Source organism: Kwoniella europaea, chromosome 1, assembly GCF_036810445.1.
Source record: "Kwoniella europaea PYCC6329 chromosome 1, complete sequence".
Lineage (NCBI taxonomy): Eukaryota > Fungi > Basidiomycota > Tremellomycetes > Tremellales > Cryptococcaceae > Kwoniella > Kwoniella europaea.
The window spans coordinates 6,149,161-6,168,653 of NC_089487.1; the positions used below are offsets into that span (position 1 = coordinate 6,149,161).

Sequence of the window (19,493 nt, forward strand, 5' to 3'; positions counted from 1 at the left end):
CAATTCCTGTACATATGTATAGCATCCCCTTAACCGATGTAACGTAATTCCATTATAAAACAGATTTGATCCCGTCACATCATACTCCCAGTAGTCAGTCACTCTGTCAATCCATCACGTACAGTACATACATCGATAATTCACAATTCGAGCTGAATACGAGTACAACAGACGAGCAACCTCAAAGTCATCTATCAACATGAACCCAGCCGCACCGCCACCAACAGGAGCACACCTCGCACCAGATGCGTCTCCCTTACATCCACCATCGGTAATGCACAACACAAGGATACTATCATCCTTGGGTACAGTGAGTTCCCTTCCTCATTGGTCTCGTTCAATCTCTCTCTCTGTCATACGAGCTACTGTCGCATTTCATACTGATTCTCATATTGTACTTAGCTCTCAGCATGCTTTTCAGGTCTCATATCAGGTATATTAGGCTTCACCAACCTCAACGGATTCTTGTTGTACCTCATCTCCTCGATATTCACCTCGTTTATCCTACTGGTGTTGAAATGCAATTTCGACGTTAGACGATATATCCCCCAAGCTCATTCGAATACTTCATCAGCAGATAATCAAAGTAGTGGATCAGGTGGAGGAAAGAGCATAGAATGGAAAGGATATTGGGCCTTGACGGGTATAAATCAAGAGAATTTATTGGGGTTCTTGTTATTCTGGATAGGCAGTTTCGCTTTGATACATGGTGAGTCGCCTTTTTATCGTGTCAACATCATACAAGTGGAAGGAGCATCTCGCCATAGCACGACGAGGGAGAGAATATACTTTCTGCCCACTCTGACAACGCTGGAGAAAATCGAATGCTAATCAATTTTTTTTCTCACAGTGTACGACTAGACCGGTCATTCCCAGTCAGGAGCAATGACAAAATAGAAAAACAATATGGTATTATCATGCATGATGTATAAGCAATAATCATCAAGTGAATTGGATTGGATTGGAATGTCCCTCAGAACGAGGCCGTGCTAGTAGAGTCCATCAATCCTATACCCGAATTAATGGGTCTATGAAAGATATTGTTGCCCGCGTAGGCAAATTGTTACGTTTCCATTAGGAGTCGTCCTACCTTGGTCCACCCGTTCTAGGATTGATAGGTTCGAGAGGACACAGCGCAGCAGCTACCGTCCTTCCTTCTTCAGCTAGGAGATTATATGTCGAAGCCGCATTACGCTAAAATAACATAATGACAACATAGATCAGAAAATGATCTCCTTCGGAATGAGTCTGACAACATAAATAAGTCAAGATGGAGTAATTGATGGATATCGTCCACTCACCGTATCCATCACATCCAGCTGTATACCCAGACTTGATATGTAATCTCTTATAGGTTTAGGTGCAGGGATGGCAGTCTTGCCCGTTCCGAACAGTAGTATTTCTATATCATCAAGATAGTAGTTAGATTGATTTCCACTCGTATCAAGATCATCAGGACATCTAGGATTTTCTTCGTTCTCTTCTCTACATTTGACTTTGCTCGATAAACAATTTCCCCAAGCCAAGTGTATCTTCTAAATGTACGACAAGACAGCCTTATCGTCATATATAACTCCACCTCATCATTCCTGCTCTCTCAGAGACTTACCAGGCCTAGGAACAACCAGTTCAAAAACCCTAAACTTCTCCTTCCCCCACCCTTTCCACATTGAATCTAGCGTTGCTTCATGGGTCAAAGGCGGATCTACATCCCATAGGACCGCACGTCCACTGTGAAATATACATCCTCCTGGAATGACCAGATTATCCGATAAGATGAATCCCCTAGGGGTGAGCTTGTTGATAGCTAGATTGGGCTTATCATCCGAGTCTGGAGAAGGAGAAAGGATATTTTGGAATGATCGTCTGTGTATATACGATTGGATGCTAGGAACGTTGCTTCGTTGCGATAGAGGTGGAATACACCGAGGTTGAGCATTAGGACGTATATGAGAGAGGGAGGTGATGATTGGTCGGACAGTCGATGATCGCATGGTGGTTTCTTCAACCTTTAACGGGAAGATGTGAGGACCTTTCCGGTGTCTTAGATCTGCTTTCAAGTCTTGTGTTTGTACTTTGAATGTGATTGTAGGCGATCTGGACAAGAGGAATTGTGAATGTAAGAACTCATTCGTGGTTGAAAGAAACAACGATTCAACTGGATCGATCAACGTCATGAGGTTCTTAGCCGAACTTTGTAAGTGACCTCGAATTTGTAATCGATTTCCTAATGGTGATTACAAAATACCCTCTATCAACCGAGGCAATTGAATTATCATCATTACGAGTTGATGGTGGTGGAGGTCATCCAGTCGACTAACGCTGATCGGCATCATACCACATACCACAAGGCACCGAAGAAGCGGGGAGGGGAGTAGCAGAGAGAGTGAGCACTCGTAGTTGACAGAGGTTGACTGGACCAAACACCTAGACAAGGTATAAGGTATAAATAGATCCTCATGTACCCACAATCCAACCATTCCCATGCAAAGTAAATCTCTCCAGTAGTCTCATTTTCTTCCGATTGGGCAGAATGACCTTTATACCACTCTCACCATGCTGTCTAACCGGTAGTAGACTGACCGGGACACCCAGAGGGATCTTTGAACCGGCCCATCAAGGTGAAAGGAAAGTAGGAAGATATCATACTACACCATCCAAGACCGAGGGGGATGAGAATGGTACAGCGAAAGTGATAGATGGTAAACTCGCTCTAGTCTTGTTGACAGATGCATTTGGATTATCACTTGTGAGTGACTCGCCCTGTAGTAATTCACCATCACATGAGGAGCAAATATGGAGAAACTCCGGTTATTGCTATATGGAATGGTACACATTGAGCTTACCTTTTTGTATAACTAATTATTCACAGCCCAATCCCAAGATCATGGCTGATGCATTTGCCGATCAACTGAAGATCAATGTGTTCGTTCCAGAATATATCAGTGGGTACCGATATCGATATCGGTACCTTAGGAATGACACGCTGAGCTGATATTTTGGTTCTTGTTTCTCATATCATCAGTCGACCCTCCTCCTGTGGAGGTGTTTGACTCTGTCGCTCCCTTGTACCCCGACCAGTACGCCAGTCGATCATGGTTCACAACGATCTACCAGATCGTCGAGGTATTATGGAAGACATGGAGATGGTTACCTATGTTATTATTCCCCAAGAAACAAGTACCTCTAGCTCAGAGTGTAAGTGTAATGTACACATTTATAATTTATATCGTGTCATCCAAACAAACCTACAGTATAAGTTCATTCGTCATACCCCACACTGACTCGGATCATTCGATGTTAGGCAATCAACGATCTCACCTCCGAGGGATATACCTCGATAGCGGTAGTAGGATATTGCAGAGGAGGAGCAATGGTCCAACACCTCTTGTCCAATCCCGTCAATACCATCTTAGTCGGAGGGGTAATCTGTCATCCTTCACCAGAGAAGGAAACATGGTCCAAAATAACTAAACCTACTTATTGGCATTTGGCAGATCATGATCAGATGTTCGGTGAGAAGGATATCAACAAACTTAGAGAGACGTTTGAGAAGAAAAAGGATGATCAGGGTGTGGATTTCCAATGTAAAGTACATGAAGGTATGTTACAACAACTTGTTCCATTTCCCATTTTCGATTGATACTCCAAACAAATACTTTTGGATGTTGATTCCCCTTTTTTCGTTTTTCTATTAGACACTGTTCACGGCTTTGCGGCTAGACCAACATTAGATCATGAGAATACTAAAATCGCATTTGAAGAATCCAACTCGTCAGCTGTGGAGTTTTGTAAGAAGTATTTGCTCGGAGTGGATTGAAGAGAAGGAAGTGAAGTGTTCGAATATCGAACACCATACTTTGCTGGATATATATAGTTGAGTTCCAATGTAATAGTTACTCAAGTCGTGAATATGAATATCTTAGACCGAATGATTGGAAAACAGGTTTATAAAGAAGTAAATATAAAGTTATTTCTCTTTCTTCAAGTCGTATATATGTTGTATGTTAAATATCGATGGATATTGAAAGATTTATTGGTTTTGCTTTCAAAATATTCAGTCCACCCATTCTCAGGGAGAAAGAATGGGTTGCAGTCCTCCAAAGCGCTGTGTGAACATCACTTATACAGATAGGGATGATTGCATGAAGATTTAAACAGATATACTGTAAATAAGCTATATATATAGTCTGGGTATAGGTTGGTATAGTAGAATGAAGGGAATAAACGGGTTACTGTAATAATCAAGGTTCCGTATCGTGGAGTACTGTACATGCAACCTATCGAAGGCTGAAAGTATACAGTATCCGACAAAGCGTCAAGCTCGATTTAAGACGTCTTGGAACCGACGTTCTCTGCGAATTGGCCAATGACATTTCCAGGTGGGTTGTACTCGCCTATCGATCGAATCAGAATTAGCTAAGAATGGTCTGAGCTTGGTATAATGAGAACTTACACATGATGTAAAGGGAGTCCTTTAATCGGGAAGGCATCATCACACAACGGTCAGCTGGAGGGTGGACGATCATACAGGGGGAAAAGAACTTACAGAACCAACATCACTGAAAATCGTACCGTCCAAACACGTAACAGCAGCGCATCCAATCTCGGTAGTAGCCTTCCATACCACCTACGACACAACGATTGGGTAAGCGTCATATAGCTTGAGGGGGGACAATCATAAATAGAGAGCTTACTTGAGTGAAGTGACTGTATTGAGGATTGCTTGGATCGTATTCAGCTATTATCAATGGTCTCTCGTCAGCTCCGATCATGAGACGTTTCAAGTTGAGCGAACTCACAAGCTTCATCAGCCCAAGCGTTGAAACCATCTGTAATAGTATATCCACCTCCTGCACCAGCGGCTCTGCGAAGAAGGAATCTCACATCAGCTCCTATGTCGAATATGCAAGTTCGATAAGTCAGACCTACAAATTCTCTCCGTAAGGACCATTACTGTGTAAGGATAAGGGATCAGTGACTCTCCTTGATTGAAATCAAGTAAGTAGTCTTTACTCACGTATGCTCCATGTTACAAGCTGTCGCATGGGATTTTGCATAATCAGCGAGGGTAGTACTCCAAGTTACCGTCCCAGCGCCTACACAGTCCCATTGACATCAGCTCCGTCGTTAACCACATAATCCGGAGGAGGGGATGGACCTACCATATTGAGCTCTGAAATCGTTATGAAGCTTGACCAACAAATCAGCATCAGGATCGGAAGTACCACTTCCACTTCCACCTGAAGTGGTGTTAGAGACGCTGGATGAGGTAGGTTGAGCAGCGAGGTTGGTAATTGAAGGTGCGACTTCGGTAGCAGCAGTGGAAGTAGATGATTCCGGTACAGATGATTGTTCGACCGAAGCGAGAGTAGAAGTGGGAACAGGTTGTTCAGAGGTAGAACTAGTTGAAGAGACCAGGACGAAAGTGGGGTCTGCACTGTCACTTGAAGTAGGATCTTCAATGACGAGTGAAGTATCTGAGCTAGCTTGAGCCGAGGTAGTCGGGATAGTCGACGATAGGACGGTAGTACTTTGAGGGTGATGTCTCGTATACCATTGAGTGACCGTAGATACGCTGTGATTATGATGGGGTCTACAATGAGGTACAGCATTTACCCCATGAGGAATAACAAGCAAAGAGGTGAGAAGAGGAAGTAAGGTGAGTCGTAACATTGTAAAAGCTACAATTTAGTAGAATATTTCGTTATTGTTCGTAATTGTCAAGGAGAGATATTTTTGGTCGTGAAGAGAAAGAAAAAGGAAAGGACTGGACTGAGAATGTAAAGAGTGTATATGGTTTTATGGACGTCAAGCCCTTGTTCAATTGGAGTGTTAAGTCAGGTAGCGAGAAGGTGAAAGAAGAATGTGGTGAAGAAGAGGAAGAGGAAGAGGAAGAGAAACGAAGAAGGAGGTGTTTTATATGAACAATAAGAACAAGTACAAAATTAACAGATCGATCGAGACGACCAAGACGCCCGCTTGTATCATCGTTAGCCGTTGGTCATGCATCGTCGAGAGAGAACCTTGTTTTAGTAGTCTAGATTAATCCATTAATCGAATGACGATGGAACAACCAAGAAGATTGATTCTCAGGAACCATCACAATCCCGTTTCATCTTTTCATCTTGGTATCAAATCCGTTCCTCTCGTTCTCGGCTCTTTGGCGTGAGGTGTGACGAGTGACGAATGACGAATGACGATGATTCGTGCGTGATGATGATCATTCTTCGTTAAGAACACGTCTTCCTCTGCCTGAGGTTCACGTCTTTTGGTGGATAAAACGGAAAGTCCAGAAACTCAAAATTGTAAACACGAAACTCAAGTCATCGTCACTTGCTCGTACCCCACAACGAGATTCACTCCCTTTCCCTTTCCCCCGTTCCTCGTTTCAGATTTTCAAGGTATCGTAAAAATACTCCGATCTGTTGATTCATAATTCATCCGATCTTCTAGACGAGATCCGTGCGTGACTTGATTGCGTTTCATCCACTAAGATTACTGTAGGTCCGTGCGTGATCTCACATTTCTTCTCTGTTCCTAACGAGGTTCCTCGAATTTCTAGCTGCACTTTGAGATTTCAATGAAAACAGCTTGTACCGTATATTACACGTGCGGAAGCAGGGAACATACCGATTCCTGGTAAAGGTCAACCAGCAGAGGTTGTCAACGGAAAGAAAGTGATTATATACATGCATGAAGATGCCAAGTATAACGAAAATACGCACAGCGCAGGAAGAAGGAAGGAATCTACAATATGTACGTTTATGTATAAATGTATGTAAGTATTGTCCCAGGTGTATGTTTGTATATTTATGAGAAGAACGAGAGAGGTCTTCTAACGGAAGGACATGATCTGTCTGTATGTCATGTTATTCTTGAAATCCATCCATCTTAGCTCAACAATTCTTCTCTATTCTCACTCTTGAATCTGTACCTGCAGAATTAGAGATATGGCCTTACCTCTTACCGACATTTTGGGCGAATGCACCTATGACATTACCCCTTGGGTGATATTCGCCTGACAGCCGCAACAATGTAAGTCAGCTTGTGCGCAAGTACGACGGGCGAGAATCAGGAGACTATACGACTTACACATGATATATATTTGGCCCTACGAGATAGATTTCAACAGTCATCAATCAGCATGCCGCTCGCCGATATATATATATACATGCGTGTGTGTATGTAGAAGTCAAATGAACAACAATCACTCACTGCCATACCTGTATTTGCACCGCAATTTATAGCTGCACATCCAATAGTAGTAGTCTCTTTCCAGACGACCTATGAAGTAAGCAAACCATCCGAGGTGTAAGTACTCATTCTTCGAGGGCCATTACAAGTGGACAACTCACCTGTGTGAAATGACTATAACTCGGATTACTGGCATCATAGTCAGCTAACAAAGGAAAAGGGCTTGTATTAGCATGTGTCTTGAATCCTTGTGATTCGTCGACCGAGACGACAGATCGCTCAATTTGTAGTTTGTAAGGCTGACTTATCAAGGTATACTGTACTTACAAGCTTCATCCATCCACATTCCAATCGAGCTGATGATATCCATAAACCCATCCGTACCTGCTGCTCTGTAGTGGTCATCATCAGATCATCAGCATCGCCCAGTCCCAATCGACAAAATCGTAATCACTAACAAGTTCTCACCGTAAGGTCCATTACTACATGATCATGAATTAGTCAAAAAACATCATATGCGATAGTCCATATGATATGGCGAAAAGGTAGCACTCACGTATGAGTCATAGAAGCACAAACGCTCGCATGGGTATTAGCATAACTTGCCAATTCGTCACCCCACGAGACGTTTCCTGCGCCTGTCGATCATCCAAACAACCAGAGATAAAATCAGTCTTCAGTCCACCGTATGGTGATGTAAAGTGAAGTGTATAGATCTGCCTCACCATATTGGTTTCTCCACTGATTATGACAATCCACAAATTTCCTCTGATCATCATCCTGCGGTGCACTTGTCGCTACGGGAGCTTGAGAGGTACTCGACGGAGCGTTGGACCAAGAGTTCGTCCATGACGATTTCCATGAAGATGTGTGAACAACTTGTCCACCCGAGGTTACCACTGCGTTTGAAGAGTATCCTCCAGCTGTGGATGATGAATATCCCGTATTTGCAGCCGAAGGAGAGTTTGGAACTGTAGGTGTAGGTGTACCAGCAATTGATGGAGGAGAGAACATTTGAGAAGTTCGGATAGCTCCCTGATCAGTCTGACCGGACAAGGCTGGAGCTTGATATGAAGATGTGGCTGGTGTAGATGGTGGAGTGTACCATTCTGTAACTTCTATGTAATTGGTCGAATAGATTGTAGGTCTCTGATAGCTCGTAGTAGCTGGTGGAGCGACGTAAGAAGATGATGAGATGGATGGCACTGGTGCTTCGGAGTACGGTTGACTCGCAGGAGGTTGATATGCGTATGGCTGTGATGCAGGAGCAGTAGATTGTGCACTGTATCCACCATACCCACCGCCTCCGCCAGCTTTCAATATACTCACATCGACTCCTGCCGAGATGTCAACACCCATATCACCAGCAACAGGTGCAGATGAAGGTTGTGTTTGCTGTTGTGATTGTCCACCGCCCCATCCGCCACCTCCCCATGATCCACCACGCCATCCACTTTTCCTACCTCCACCACCTCCGCCACCCCATCCTCCGTATCCTTCTGAGCCAGCTTCGGAGTCTGGGGTACCTTCATCTTCGGACGGAGGGGTAAACAAACCTAATCCGGAAGCAGAGGCGGAGGGTTGCGGAGCAGCGGTAGCGGCAGCTTCAGCGGCGTTGGCGTTGGCGTTGGCATTTGAGGAGCCCACACCCGATTCAGAAGGGGAAGACGGGGTCCATAAACCCAAAGCAGTCGGTTCAGTGGCGTTTTCATTTTTTATTCCATTTTGAGGAGTTGTATTGGCTGTCGTAGGAGTATCTATAGTTGAAGATGAAGGTTGGACTCGACTTCTCCGTTGTTTGTTGGCATGTCGACGTCCTGGATGATGACCAGAAGGATGAGCCGAGGTAGTTGTCAATAAGAGAGAAAAGATTAATAAAGTAAAAAGTGTTAAACGCATATTGTCCTAAGACGAGAAGGGGATCTCAAACCAGTTGATCAATCAAAATGAATATTCAGTAAGTAGAGAAGGAGAGAAGACGCTTGTCATATGTGAGAAGAGGCGAAAGCCAATTCAGATCAAGTTTCGGTATACTATGCTGTATCGTAGTGAGTATAAAAAGGAAAGAAAGTTCGACTACAATGTATGATGGACAGTCGAGAGAAGAAAACGATATCAAATACTGTAAAGTATGTGATAATGAATGAATGGATCTAGTTTGTATGGTGTACTGTATACTATCTCTCAGAAATAGCAATAGCCACAGATAGATGACGATCAAATTGGTGTGAAAATGGTGATATGATAGTATACGTTGATGGGTAAGGATAAAGCAACGAAAGATAAAAGGGGGAAGGAGGTGGATTTGGATTTAATGAATCTCATTGATTATCGATTCGTTATATGAGATACTATGACCATCTTGTTCTTTTACCTGATGGATGATTGAATCTAGAACTTTTTTTTTTTGATATTACTATATTATTGCTAGTGTAGAATGTTTGTTAGTCAATCAGTTTGAATCCTAAGTCTAATTTACCTTAGATTGTAAGGAAGGGGAAAGAAGATTATCGACTCTTTCTCCCTTCCTGACTTCTATAAGCAGTGACACCCTGTTTCATATCTCAAAGGTACTCATCCATCCATCCATCTGTGATCGGTATCATTCACCAAGATCCCAATCTCATTCGGAGATCGACCGTTGAGGCTAATTTAGGTATTTTTTGTCAACAGATTTTGAACGTTCCAGCTAAGCGTTCTAGCTCAATCATTAGAAAAAAAAGTGTCGTAAACTGCCTCTCTTTCGCTTCCGAGGCATTTTGCGCAGTGATAGAGGGATGATTAAAGGTGTACCCTGTACCTGATCATGTTATACTGCACGATAGTGATTCCAGTCAACGGTCTACGAAACACGACTCAGGTGCGTTTCGTCCCATGTTCAATTCGATAGTATTATAATATAGGCGATAGCCTCGAATCAGGAGTGGGATTTCCAGATGCCGAATCATCCCAACGGGGATGCAGGTAATAGGGATACATGATCGATGGACAAAGGAAGGAGTTTCAAACTCCAACCCATTTATACAGAGTGACTTTCTGAACACGAAATGTTTATTAGCTTCCACGACAGAGTAAGTTTATTTTGGTCAAGCTGGACTAACATTTATTATAGGTTTCTGGACCAATTTCTTCGCTACTAACGTTATCAAACATTTATTCACTTTGGCTTGTGGTAGATCAGGCGGAGAGATCAGATCTTTGACTGTCAAACATTAAAATTCGAATTTTTTAGTTCATCAATCGTATTGATGGTATACGTGAGAGGAACGGACTTACGTGATATACCTTCAGGATGATCCATCAATTTCATGATAACTTTCTCCATACGCATTCGTTCGACCTGATGAATGACAGAGCGGATTATATCAGTCAATGGCGATTATCATGCTGATTATTCTCGATTTCTGTAGAGCACTCACAGGTTCACCGCCTCTATATTCCAGCGGCAACGTATCTATTATCCCCGATACTTCCAACTATCATCCCATACTCATCTCAGCATCCAATTTGTCTATTATCCATTTCGATAAATCACTCACTTCCCTCCTTTTCCTTGCAGCAGCAGCAGCACCAGCGGTCTTCTTAGCTGGTACACCACCAGAAGGTTTCCTTAGCCCAGTGGCAGCGGTTTTGGCTTTGGTTCTTGCGGGAGGTACGGGGTCCTCTTCAGAATACGAGTATGCAGTTGCATAAGTCATATCTGCCGGATTGGCCGATGAGGATGTTCGAGAAGGTGCTGAGATTGGTGTAGGTGGTTGAGCTGAGGTTGTCGCTTGAGGTATGGGTTCAGGCTCTGATTTGACCCAGTCGAGAATAATCAGCTTGATCAGAATTCACTGTTTGTTCAGATGAATTGTACTAAGTGTTCTGTTTTACTCACCCTGTAACGATTCCATCCTGGCGAAACTCTGTTCATTTGGCGCCTACACAATAATAGACATATTAGCTGGCTGCCATGGTCACACGTATCAGTCATATAAGATTGGATTGTTTGGATGTGGAGAAACACCCACCTGAGGCCATTCGACACAAAAAGCATTCATCTTCAAAGCATACAAGTAGCCAGCGAATGCTTCGTTGAACGTTCCCAGCGCATCATGAAGAGCGGTCATCTGCTGGATGTTCGACGACAATGTGGCTACTTCATCTGAGAGATCTACCATTGCTCCTGTCAGATGATCTAGTCCTGATGGTGATGAGGTATTTCGGTCGGTCGAACGAGCGAGAGATGATAATGAACCTGTTGAGACTCGCCGTAAAGGGTGTGGTGGAGGCATTTTGAAGTGGTTTGTAAGGTTTAATCGCTGATGTGGAAAAAGGATGTTTTCTTGGCCTCTATTTTATTCGTGCTGAGAGGTGATGTTGATGATACAAATCGTGAACTCGTCGATAACTATTCCCTCATCGATATCTCTGTTTTTGTTGTTATTGCTGTTGCTGATGTTGAACATTGACTTTTGACTGACGCGATCAGATAATCTTGACACAAATTACACGCGCCGGCGTATATACTACCTGATCCATAAATGCCACACGTGCAAATGCCGATAATAGTTCCGCCTGAATACGACCTACCTTCGAGATGATCTTTGACTTTTCGACTTTTTCGAAAATCAACTACTAATGTGAGCTAATCAACAGTCAGTTGAGTACATAGACATCGAGTATACAAATCATCCTCACAAAACGTCTGGCCGTAAAGAGCTTGTCCAGACATCGATTGAGAGTCTGTCCGCCTTTGTATAGAAAGACTTGATCAACCCCAAAATTTGTCAAATCGGTTCGACCCATTAGCACGCAAAATGGCATTCGCATCGTCTTCAACTTCATCGGTCATACGATCGACCAGGCAGCTGGTCACTCCTGTCATATCGGGCAGATCCATATCTCGAGGAGGAAGAAGAACGATATTGCAGGGTGAGCTGGTGGATCAATCCAGTTGAATTTACCGCTAAAAGCTAACATGATCTCCTAAATACTAGTCACTCGACCATACTCGGCTGCAGCAGCTTTAGCAGAATCTCCCTCCGCTTACCAACAACTACCTTCTTCCTCATCCTCTTCTTCATCACAAACCCTGCCTCCTAGACCAAATTATACTCGACCAAGTACAACAAAGTATGAGCGCAAACCACATCGATCCCTCACACCTATCGAAGCTCAATCATTCCTTACCAACCTTCTATCTCTCCCTTCCGACCGACAATTCTCACCGGAACTTTCCCTCCAAATATTAACTCATAAATCATATCGCTATTCCCATGCCATACGTCATACCGACTCGGTCTCTTCGTCGATAGGGAACGAACCTCATAATTCAAGATTATCATTCATAGGACGTCGTGCATTTCAAACATACCTATCGATGTTCATACATGATTCATTCTTCGCTTCGTCCCAGCAAACGCAGTTCAAGTTAGATGCTTCGGATTTCTTGAAAGGGAAGAGTCTAGAAGATAGGTTGGATGGTCTGAGGGATACGAGGAATCTTGGGAGGTTGGTAGCTCCTTCTTGGGGTGTTGGGGAGGTGGTCCGATGGGATAGGAATGATGTGAGTCAAGAATTCATATTTATATCCCCTATTTCCATCATTATGCACAACGATTCCAAGAATCGATCAATCACCATTTGATCTTCATCATAACGTGTCTCGTCTACATCCTTCATTCCTCACTAGAAAGATATACAAGTCTTGTGTTATTTCCATATCATAACCCTTTCGCTTTTCAATTCGCACCTTTTCATCACATTCAAGCTTCACCTATATTACCTACGTCTTATATTCTACCCCCAGAAATAATCCTCTTTTATCATGAAGACCTCACGCTGACTATTCATCATATCATCAGACATCCCGCGAATCAGGCGACTCCAAGATCCTAGGAATGACCATCGAATCGATCCTCGGAGCGATATTCAACGAGTTTGGTTCACCCGCAGCCCAGAGGGCATTCCACTTACATATCTTACCGTATTTCATACCGCAATTGAGGGATCCGAGGTTGATCGAAAGGGTGTTGAATGTGAAGGAACAGATTGAGAAGGTCGGTAAAGGGATTCTGAGGGTTTGATCATCATAGGATAGTAGTGCATGAGCATGAGCATGAATTTACACACCAATAGCATCGAAAATATCAACATCTTAGGTATTGCAACAAATCAATGAGTGTGTAGCAGTGGATTCAGTGGGTGCTTCGCTTTCTCGTATCGTTCTTCCGACATCCACCGGGCCTTTTGCCTGGCGACAAGCCATTGGATTGAGTCCTCCATCATCCTTCTTATCTTGTCAATGACCTTGTTGGACTCAAGTCACCAATAACCAGCTCGACATGAAAGTGAGGTATGCTGTGTTGAAGGTAAATTTAAGTGTCGATGTTGCGCTTCGAAATAGATAACCTACTATGATCATCGTAAATATAAATGTAGAGCACATCTTCAGTTCCTTTTTATCCAGATCAGATGAACGACACCAATGAACAGCAATTGGAAGTTTCATAAAGTCCAGAACCATGCGTTGCATACAGCTACCCACTCCCAGTCCATCAACCAACTCCCATAGTCATTCCGTCTATATAAGTTATGGTATAGTATCAAAAACGGAACCTAACCAATGACGATCTTCTCCTCATCATCGTTAAAGGAGTATTCAGGAACTTCGAGGTTCAAAGGAGCGGGACCACGTCTGATTCGACCCGAGATATCATAATGGGAACCGTGACATGGGCAGAACCATCCTCCGTAATCACCCGCTTCACCGATGGGTACACAACCCAAATGCGTACAGACACCTAACATGACGAGCCTGTCGAGCAAATGTTATATCAGCGAAGTCCGCAAATACAGAGAACTATGTTTGTCATCGAGGAGGAAGACATATTGAACTCACCACTCAGGTCGTTGAACTCGATCATCATCCGTCTCGGGATCTCTCAAAGATTTGACATCGACTGAATTGGCTTCATCAATCTCATCTGGGGTTCGGTGTCGGATGAATACTGGCTTTCCTCTCCATTTGACGATAAGGTTTTTACCTGGGTAAGAAATAGCAAAGTTAGCATATATTCTTAAAACCTTAGATCTGTATATGACCATCATCTTTGGGCCATCTGCAACGATCTGATATCGACATCGGGATTTGCCTTGCTTGACAGTCCATCCCATCCCATTCCAGCCCAAGGATAAATCAAAATTGATTGTTTTCCACTAATATCCATCCTGAATGGTATCTTCACTCATCTTTGATCGCGTTTAAGAGGTTTTTAAAAAAACTACTCACCCTCTGGGATAGCACCCATCTCAACTTCGATCTTTGCCAAAGCCAAAACATCCGCCGAAGCGGCCATGTTACTTAGGATGTCCGATACGGTCGATTTGATACCTGATGCACCCAAGACACCTAAACCTCCTACCATGAAGTAAGAGAATGTTCGGTTCAATGAAGCGTTCTTGGCTTTGTAAGGGGAGAAATCGGGTACACCAGTGGCGGAGGCTCGAGGGATACCGGTGGCTCCTGCCATTGGGTGAGCGGCGGATGGAGTAGGGGTGGAAGAGAAGTGTCGTTGTTGGAAGGATGATGAGGTTGGAAGGGCTAAACGGAATTAACAAGATGAAAAATCAGTTTGGTTTCCTTTTTCCCTTTCCCTTTTATCTGTTATTGCATAGTCTGATAATTCGAGGAATAGACTATAAAAATATAGTTCTATCCTTCTCTTGAGTTATTCCTCTTCCATATTTATATCTCATAATCGCTTGGCTAAGGAAATGTCTCTTCCTCATCGCGATCTTTTGTGTCCATTCCAGATCCATCGTCCAAAATCACAATCCTTGCCTTCTAAACACCCTCCATGCTATATCTTTTATGAGAACGTCCACTCACCATTGGTCTTTCCTACATGTCCTCTGAATCCGAACTTGAAAGCCCAAGCCTGAGGAACATCCGATCTAGCTCCGGCGGCACCATGTCCATGACCGTGAGCACCAGAGATACCAACGGGTACGGCGAGGTTGATCTTGGGAGCGAGGGGTATGCCAGAAGCGAGGGTTCGGCTGGTGGGGAGGAGGTTCAGTCTGGTTACTGAAGCCATTTTGGATGATCTGTGGGATTATGGATATTAAAGAAGGATGATGTATATATGTTATAAGTAACACTTTTACATTAATTGGTTGTTGCTTTACCTGGTGCTACCAATCGGACACTCGTTGATTCGTCGAATGGATTTGATCCCCTCGGTTGGTCCCACCATATACCACTTAACACCCTCATACCTATAGGGCGGAGTTATTTCCGGAATCTTCCGAATGATCTTTGTGGCAATTCAGGTACTTTCTCACGGTGGTCTCATCAGACGGGTATCTCCACTGACCCTGCCAAGCCAGCCTAAATTATGTGATGATGATGGCCGTGGGCCGTGGGCCGGTGAGTGATGTGATGGGATGGGATGATGGGATGATGTGGATCAAATCATAGAATAACCCACCCATCCTTTCGATCTATCTGTTTGCCCCACCCTATCCCTCTGTACCTTATATATTCCATTCCAATCTTCTGCCTTCACCTCACTGCTTGATACACCCATCCAACAATCAATCGCTGTAGCCTTCGCCACCGTTCTATCGCTCATCTGAACACTTCGCCAAGAAACCAAACGATATGACGGCTAATCCTGATTCAAGACCATTACCAGACGGATGGATCACTCAGTAAATACCTTCTCACTCAGTTGAAGGCGATAGATGCTCATCGCTGATTTATGGTGTGACTCGAACAGGTTTAACGAGGAATACAAAACTTGGTTCTACGTTAACAAGAATGCATCTGGTGGGGCAGCTTCACAATGGACTCAGTAAGTGTTGGGTTTGCCACCTGATTCTTGGCATTTGTGATTCTTCTTTCTACGGGCACAAAGTAATAATCTCTCGTCTTCATTTGACAGCCCAGCAGACGATAAACCCCAAAATCAATCTTACGCTCCACCATCCGGTGCTCCCCCCTCGCAAAATATCAACACCTATGAGGAAAAACGAGATATCTCTTCACCCTACGGGGGACAGCAGTCATCTACTCCTCAACCGTACCAGCAACAACAATCATATACCCAATCACCTGCCCAGGGGTATACCTCCCCACCACCGCAAGAGAAGAAAAAGGGTCTAGGAGGATTCCTATCTAAATTTGGAGGAGGTAATAATCGACCACAACAACAGCAATACGGTGGATATCCCCAACAACAACAATATGGTGGTTATCCACAACAAGGTTATGGAGGTTATCCTCAACAAGGAGGGTACGGGGGATACCCACAACAAGGTGGATATATGCAACAGCCCATGTATCAGGGTAGACCACAGAGACAAGGTATGGGTGCTGGAGGTGCTGTGAGTGTTGTTCATCTTATCTGTTCCATCTTCCTATCAGATAGTCAAACACAAGCTTATGTTATGTTTTATTTTTTTCGAATATAGGCCGCACTTGGTTTAGGTGGTGGTTTGTTAGGTGGTATGATGATCGGTAATATGATCTCTGACGTGAGTTCTGCTTCCTCTTACAAACCAAACATCGGAAGCTCTTAGCTCACGTGCAACCATCAATCTTCACATTATATAGTCACAAAACGACGCCTACATGGATGGGTATGAGGATGGTGGTGGTGGTGATATGGGTGGAGATATGGGAGGTGATTTCTAGGTTGAAACGAAAACGTCAATTGTATTTGCTGCCCAGATACAATCATCTTTGTCCATCTATCTTCTTCTGAAAGATCCCATTTTATCTCTTCTTCTCCTTTCTAGCTCAGATTCCGTTGTAGTGCTTTGTCGTGATAGGTCAAATCAAATATACACGAAATATACAGATTGTCGGGTTTAGCTCCATTTCGTCTGATTATGAATATGGTACAATACCATATCTAGAATTGTCTCTTTTGAAAGATAGATGACAATCTGTGACTATAACCTCGACCCGTTTGACTGACAACACGATATCTATGTTGCGCAACGATGTATTCTTGTTCCACTTTGATGAGATGGATGACCGGTTGAGATGTTGGTTTTCAGTGCGTCGATCCGATGACGTGCGTTATATTATGTTATTTCCCCGATATCGACTTTCGATAACTCACCATCCCATCACAGAATCGCTATCAGATACAGCACCAGTACTTCTTTCAAGTGTATATACCTCTTGGTAGATCTTGGTAATGTCAATTAGAACATCATTCTCAAGGATATTATCGAAAAGTGTACATAATAATAATCATATATCAAAACAAATCTCATCCTCAATCAACCTCACGTTCGCTAGACCACCTCGTCCTTCCGCTTTATCAACTCGAATTTTGACATCTCAGATATATACAAGTAAAAGAACAATGTCTAGTCCAGCTGCTTCTCCTTCTCAACGATCTACTTCTACGAAATTACTTCCTACCGATCCATCTACGGTGGCTAACCCTTTAGGAGAGGGCAAGTATATCCAAACTGCTGGATGTATCATCATCGGGTTAGTCAATCTTTTTGCACCCATTCACTCATCGTATATCGTGGATTTTACATCTTACATTGAGTAGAGCTAATAACGAATGAATGGGCTATCTGTAGAGATGAAGTGCTTAATGGGAAAACGAAAGATACCAATTCCAAGTGAGCATCATACCATACTCTTTGATTTGAGGATCGAACTAAATGGTATATAATGGAGTAGCTTCTTCGCTCAATTTTGTTTCGATCTTGGAATTGAACTGTGAGCTGGTCCGGTCTTGTACCTTGTATTCGATCAGATCAGAAAATAGGATACTTACGGTTTTGCAATTGTTGCTGTAGAAAACGTATAGAGGTGATTGCGGATGATGAAGATGAGATGTGAGTTATACTCTGCACTCAACCCCTTCGTCGATCTCTCTATCATGATACGACTACATGGCTTGACTATCTCCTGTGACTTCGACTGACATTGAGTCCTTCCATTATTGACACAGCGTTGAAGCTGCCCGACGAATGACTGAGAAATACGATTTCGTAGTTACCTCAGGAGGGATTGGACCCACTCATGATGGTGAGTTGAGTGTAGCTTTTTATCTTCTTATAGATATATGCATCTTCTACATGTTCAAACATCTAGCTTTCTATAGGATGTATTTGAGAGATACTGTACGATATGAATGCTAAAAAGCCCTTGTGTAGATATAACCTATCAATCCCTCGGTAAAGCATTCAACCTTCCCCTGCAACATGATCCCGAGACGCTCAAGAGGATGTGGGAATTGTCTACCCCGCAACGAAAAGAGGAATTATCAAAGGCTACTCCTGCTCAGAAAGAGGCCAGAGACAGGATGGCTCTTTTCCCTACTAATGTAGATAAAGATGAGAATAAAAGTAAGAGTGAGGTGATTTTTGTGGAAGGGGATAAGTGGGTTCCTGTGGTCAGACTTGGTGGGAAGGTGGGTCGAGTTTCTCCTTTGGAATCAGAGAGAGAAGCTTGATTCGTTCTATCGAAATCGATAATGATATTCAATCGTTATCGAGTATCAGTTGAATGAAGGTGATCAGTTGCTGATAAGATATATCTTATCTGTGTTACAACATAGTTATGCGTCTTCCCTGGTATTCCCTCATTGTTCCAACAACTCTTGCTTGCCTTAACACCGTATCTTCCTTTACCTCCTGCATCTAGTAAACCATTCCGACATCTCATATATACTTCGTAAGTCTTCATTTAGGTATACATACAGTACAGTTCAGAAGGGTCGCTGATTTTGGGATTGGATTTAATAGTAAACCTGAATCTGTAATCGCACCGTATTTGACAGAATTACAAGCTAGAGTCAAGAAGGAAGGTATAAGGATTGGATCTTGTAAGTATCGCACTGGGCGTAACGATCTTACTGGGCATCACATCATATCTATACTGCACCATTGACATGTTGAAATCCTGTGATAGATCCATACTTGTATTCCGGCGTACATGTCAGTCTGATAGGACATGATATAGATAGAGTAAGAGAATTAGGACAGGAGGTGAGTTGACTTGTTACTACCAAATAGTTGTGAGATGCTGATATCTCGTTGGTCCGATTAGGTCGTCAGAGAGGTCGACGGTAAAGTTGTATCTGAAGGTAAATTAGGGAATGAGAGTGAGAAGGCAAAGGTATAGATAGCTTGAGGATGTGATTTCAAAAGAAGTCCAACAGAGAGCTACCGAAACGTTCTATCTCACTGCCTAACTTACTTGTCAACACGTAACACAACATGCATGTATGGACGGTTTGCAACGAAGAGAGGTAATGGATCTCTCCCTAAGT

The 19,493-nt window shown here is 43.2% G+C and overlaps 10 protein-coding genes across 10 annotated transcripts; 5 read left to right on the top strand and 5 right to left on the bottom strand.

Annotated features, from left to right (window-relative positions):
- Positions 1–199: 199 nt before the first annotated feature.
- On the top strand, positions 200–861 carry V865_002338 (uncharacterized protein; the record flags this gene model as incomplete). Its single annotated transcript, XM_066226140.1, has 3 exons — positions 200–310; positions 403–709; positions 851–861. The coding sequence occupies 3 exons, from the start codon at positions 200–202 to the stop codon at positions 859–861; spliced, it is 429 nt and encodes a 142-aa protein (XP_066082237.1).
- Positions 862–1,086: 225 nt separating this feature from the next.
- On the bottom strand, positions 1,087–1,994 carry V865_002339 (uncharacterized protein; the record flags this gene model as incomplete). The annotated part of the gene is made up of 3 exons (XM_066226141.1): positions 1,087–1,194; positions 1,302–1,402; positions 1,610–1,994. 3 exons carry the CDS (start codon positions 1,992–1,994, stop codon positions 1,087–1,089), a joined length of 594 nt encoding a protein of 197 aa, XP_066082238.1.
- Positions 1,995–2,533: 539 nt separating this feature from the next.
- Positions 2,534–3,820, top strand: V865_002340 (uncharacterized protein; the record flags this gene model as incomplete). Its single annotated transcript, XM_066226142.1, has 5 exons — positions 2,534–2,749; positions 2,873–2,945; positions 3,026–3,198; positions 3,305–3,602; positions 3,699–3,820. The coding sequence occupies 5 exons, from the start codon at positions 2,534–2,536 to the stop codon at positions 3,818–3,820; spliced, it is 882 nt and encodes a 293-aa protein (XP_066082239.1).
- Positions 3,821–4,329: 509 nt separating this feature from the next.
- Positions 4,330–5,676, bottom strand: V865_002341 (uncharacterized protein; the record flags this gene model as incomplete). The annotated part of the gene is made up of 8 exons (XM_066226143.1): positions 4,330–4,397; positions 4,457–4,475; positions 4,550–4,630; positions 4,698–4,741; positions 4,803–4,867; positions 4,933–4,956; positions 5,021–5,099; positions 5,166–5,676. 8 exons carry the CDS (start codon positions 5,674–5,676, stop codon positions 4,330–4,332), a joined length of 891 nt encoding a protein of 296 aa, XP_066082240.1.
- Positions 5,677–6,959: 1,283 nt separating this feature from the next.
- V865_002342 (uncharacterized protein) lies at positions 6,960–9,096 on the bottom strand (the record flags this gene model as incomplete). The annotated part of the gene is made up of 8 exons (XM_066226144.1): positions 6,960–7,021; positions 7,096–7,114; positions 7,219–7,287; positions 7,359–7,402; positions 7,525–7,589; positions 7,656–7,679; positions 7,754–7,835; positions 7,923–9,096. 8 exons carry the CDS (start codon positions 9,094–9,096, stop codon positions 6,960–6,962), a joined length of 1,539 nt encoding a protein of 512 aa, XP_066082241.1.
- Positions 9,097–10,200: 1,104 nt separating this feature from the next.
- On the bottom strand, positions 10,201–11,474 carry V865_002343 (uncharacterized protein; the record flags this gene model as incomplete). Its single annotated transcript, XM_066226145.1, has 7 exons — positions 10,201–10,233; positions 10,299–10,399; positions 10,474–10,537; positions 10,617–10,673; positions 10,737–10,990; positions 11,078–11,120; positions 11,211–11,474. 7 exons carry the CDS (start codon positions 11,472–11,474, stop codon positions 10,201–10,203), a joined length of 816 nt encoding a protein of 271 aa, XP_066082242.1.
- A 525-nt stretch (positions 11,475–11,999) lies between these two features.
- On the top strand, positions 12,000–13,268 carry V865_002344 (uncharacterized protein; the record flags this gene model as incomplete). Its single annotated transcript, XM_066226146.1, has 3 exons — positions 12,000–12,114; positions 12,180–12,748; positions 13,047–13,268. 3 exons carry the CDS (start codon positions 12,000–12,002, stop codon positions 13,266–13,268), a joined length of 906 nt encoding a protein of 301 aa, XP_066082243.1.
- A 532-nt stretch (positions 13,269–13,800) lies between these two features.
- V865_002345 (ubiquinol-cytochrome c reductase, iron-sulfur subunit) lies at positions 13,801–15,281 on the bottom strand (the record flags this gene model as incomplete). The annotated part of the gene is made up of 4 exons (XM_066226147.1): positions 13,801–13,999; positions 14,084–14,228; positions 14,474–14,785; positions 15,074–15,281. 4 exons carry the CDS (start codon positions 15,279–15,281, stop codon positions 13,801–13,803), a joined length of 864 nt encoding a protein of 287 aa, XP_066082244.1.
- A 566-nt stretch (positions 15,282–15,847) lies between these two features.
- Positions 15,848–16,882, top strand: V865_002346 (uncharacterized protein; the record flags this gene model as incomplete). Its single annotated transcript, XM_066226148.1, has 5 exons — positions 15,848–15,897; positions 15,966–16,040; positions 16,131–16,572; positions 16,660–16,722; positions 16,802–16,882. The coding sequence occupies 5 exons, from the start codon at positions 15,848–15,850 to the stop codon at positions 16,880–16,882; spliced, it is 711 nt and encodes a 236-aa protein (XP_066082245.1).
- A 682-nt stretch (positions 16,883–17,564) lies between these two features.
- On the top strand, positions 17,565–19,345 carry V865_002347 (uncharacterized protein; the record flags this gene model as incomplete). Its single annotated transcript, XM_066226149.1, has 10 exons — positions 17,565–17,695; positions 17,794–17,835; positions 17,897–17,935; positions 18,016–18,054; positions 18,171–18,247; positions 18,376–18,632; positions 18,780–18,895; positions 18,967–19,046; positions 19,133–19,209; positions 19,271–19,345. 10 exons carry the CDS (start codon positions 17,565–17,567, stop codon positions 19,343–19,345), a joined length of 933 nt encoding a protein of 310 aa, XP_066082246.1.
- Between the last annotated feature and the right edge of the window lie 148 nt (positions 19,346–19,493).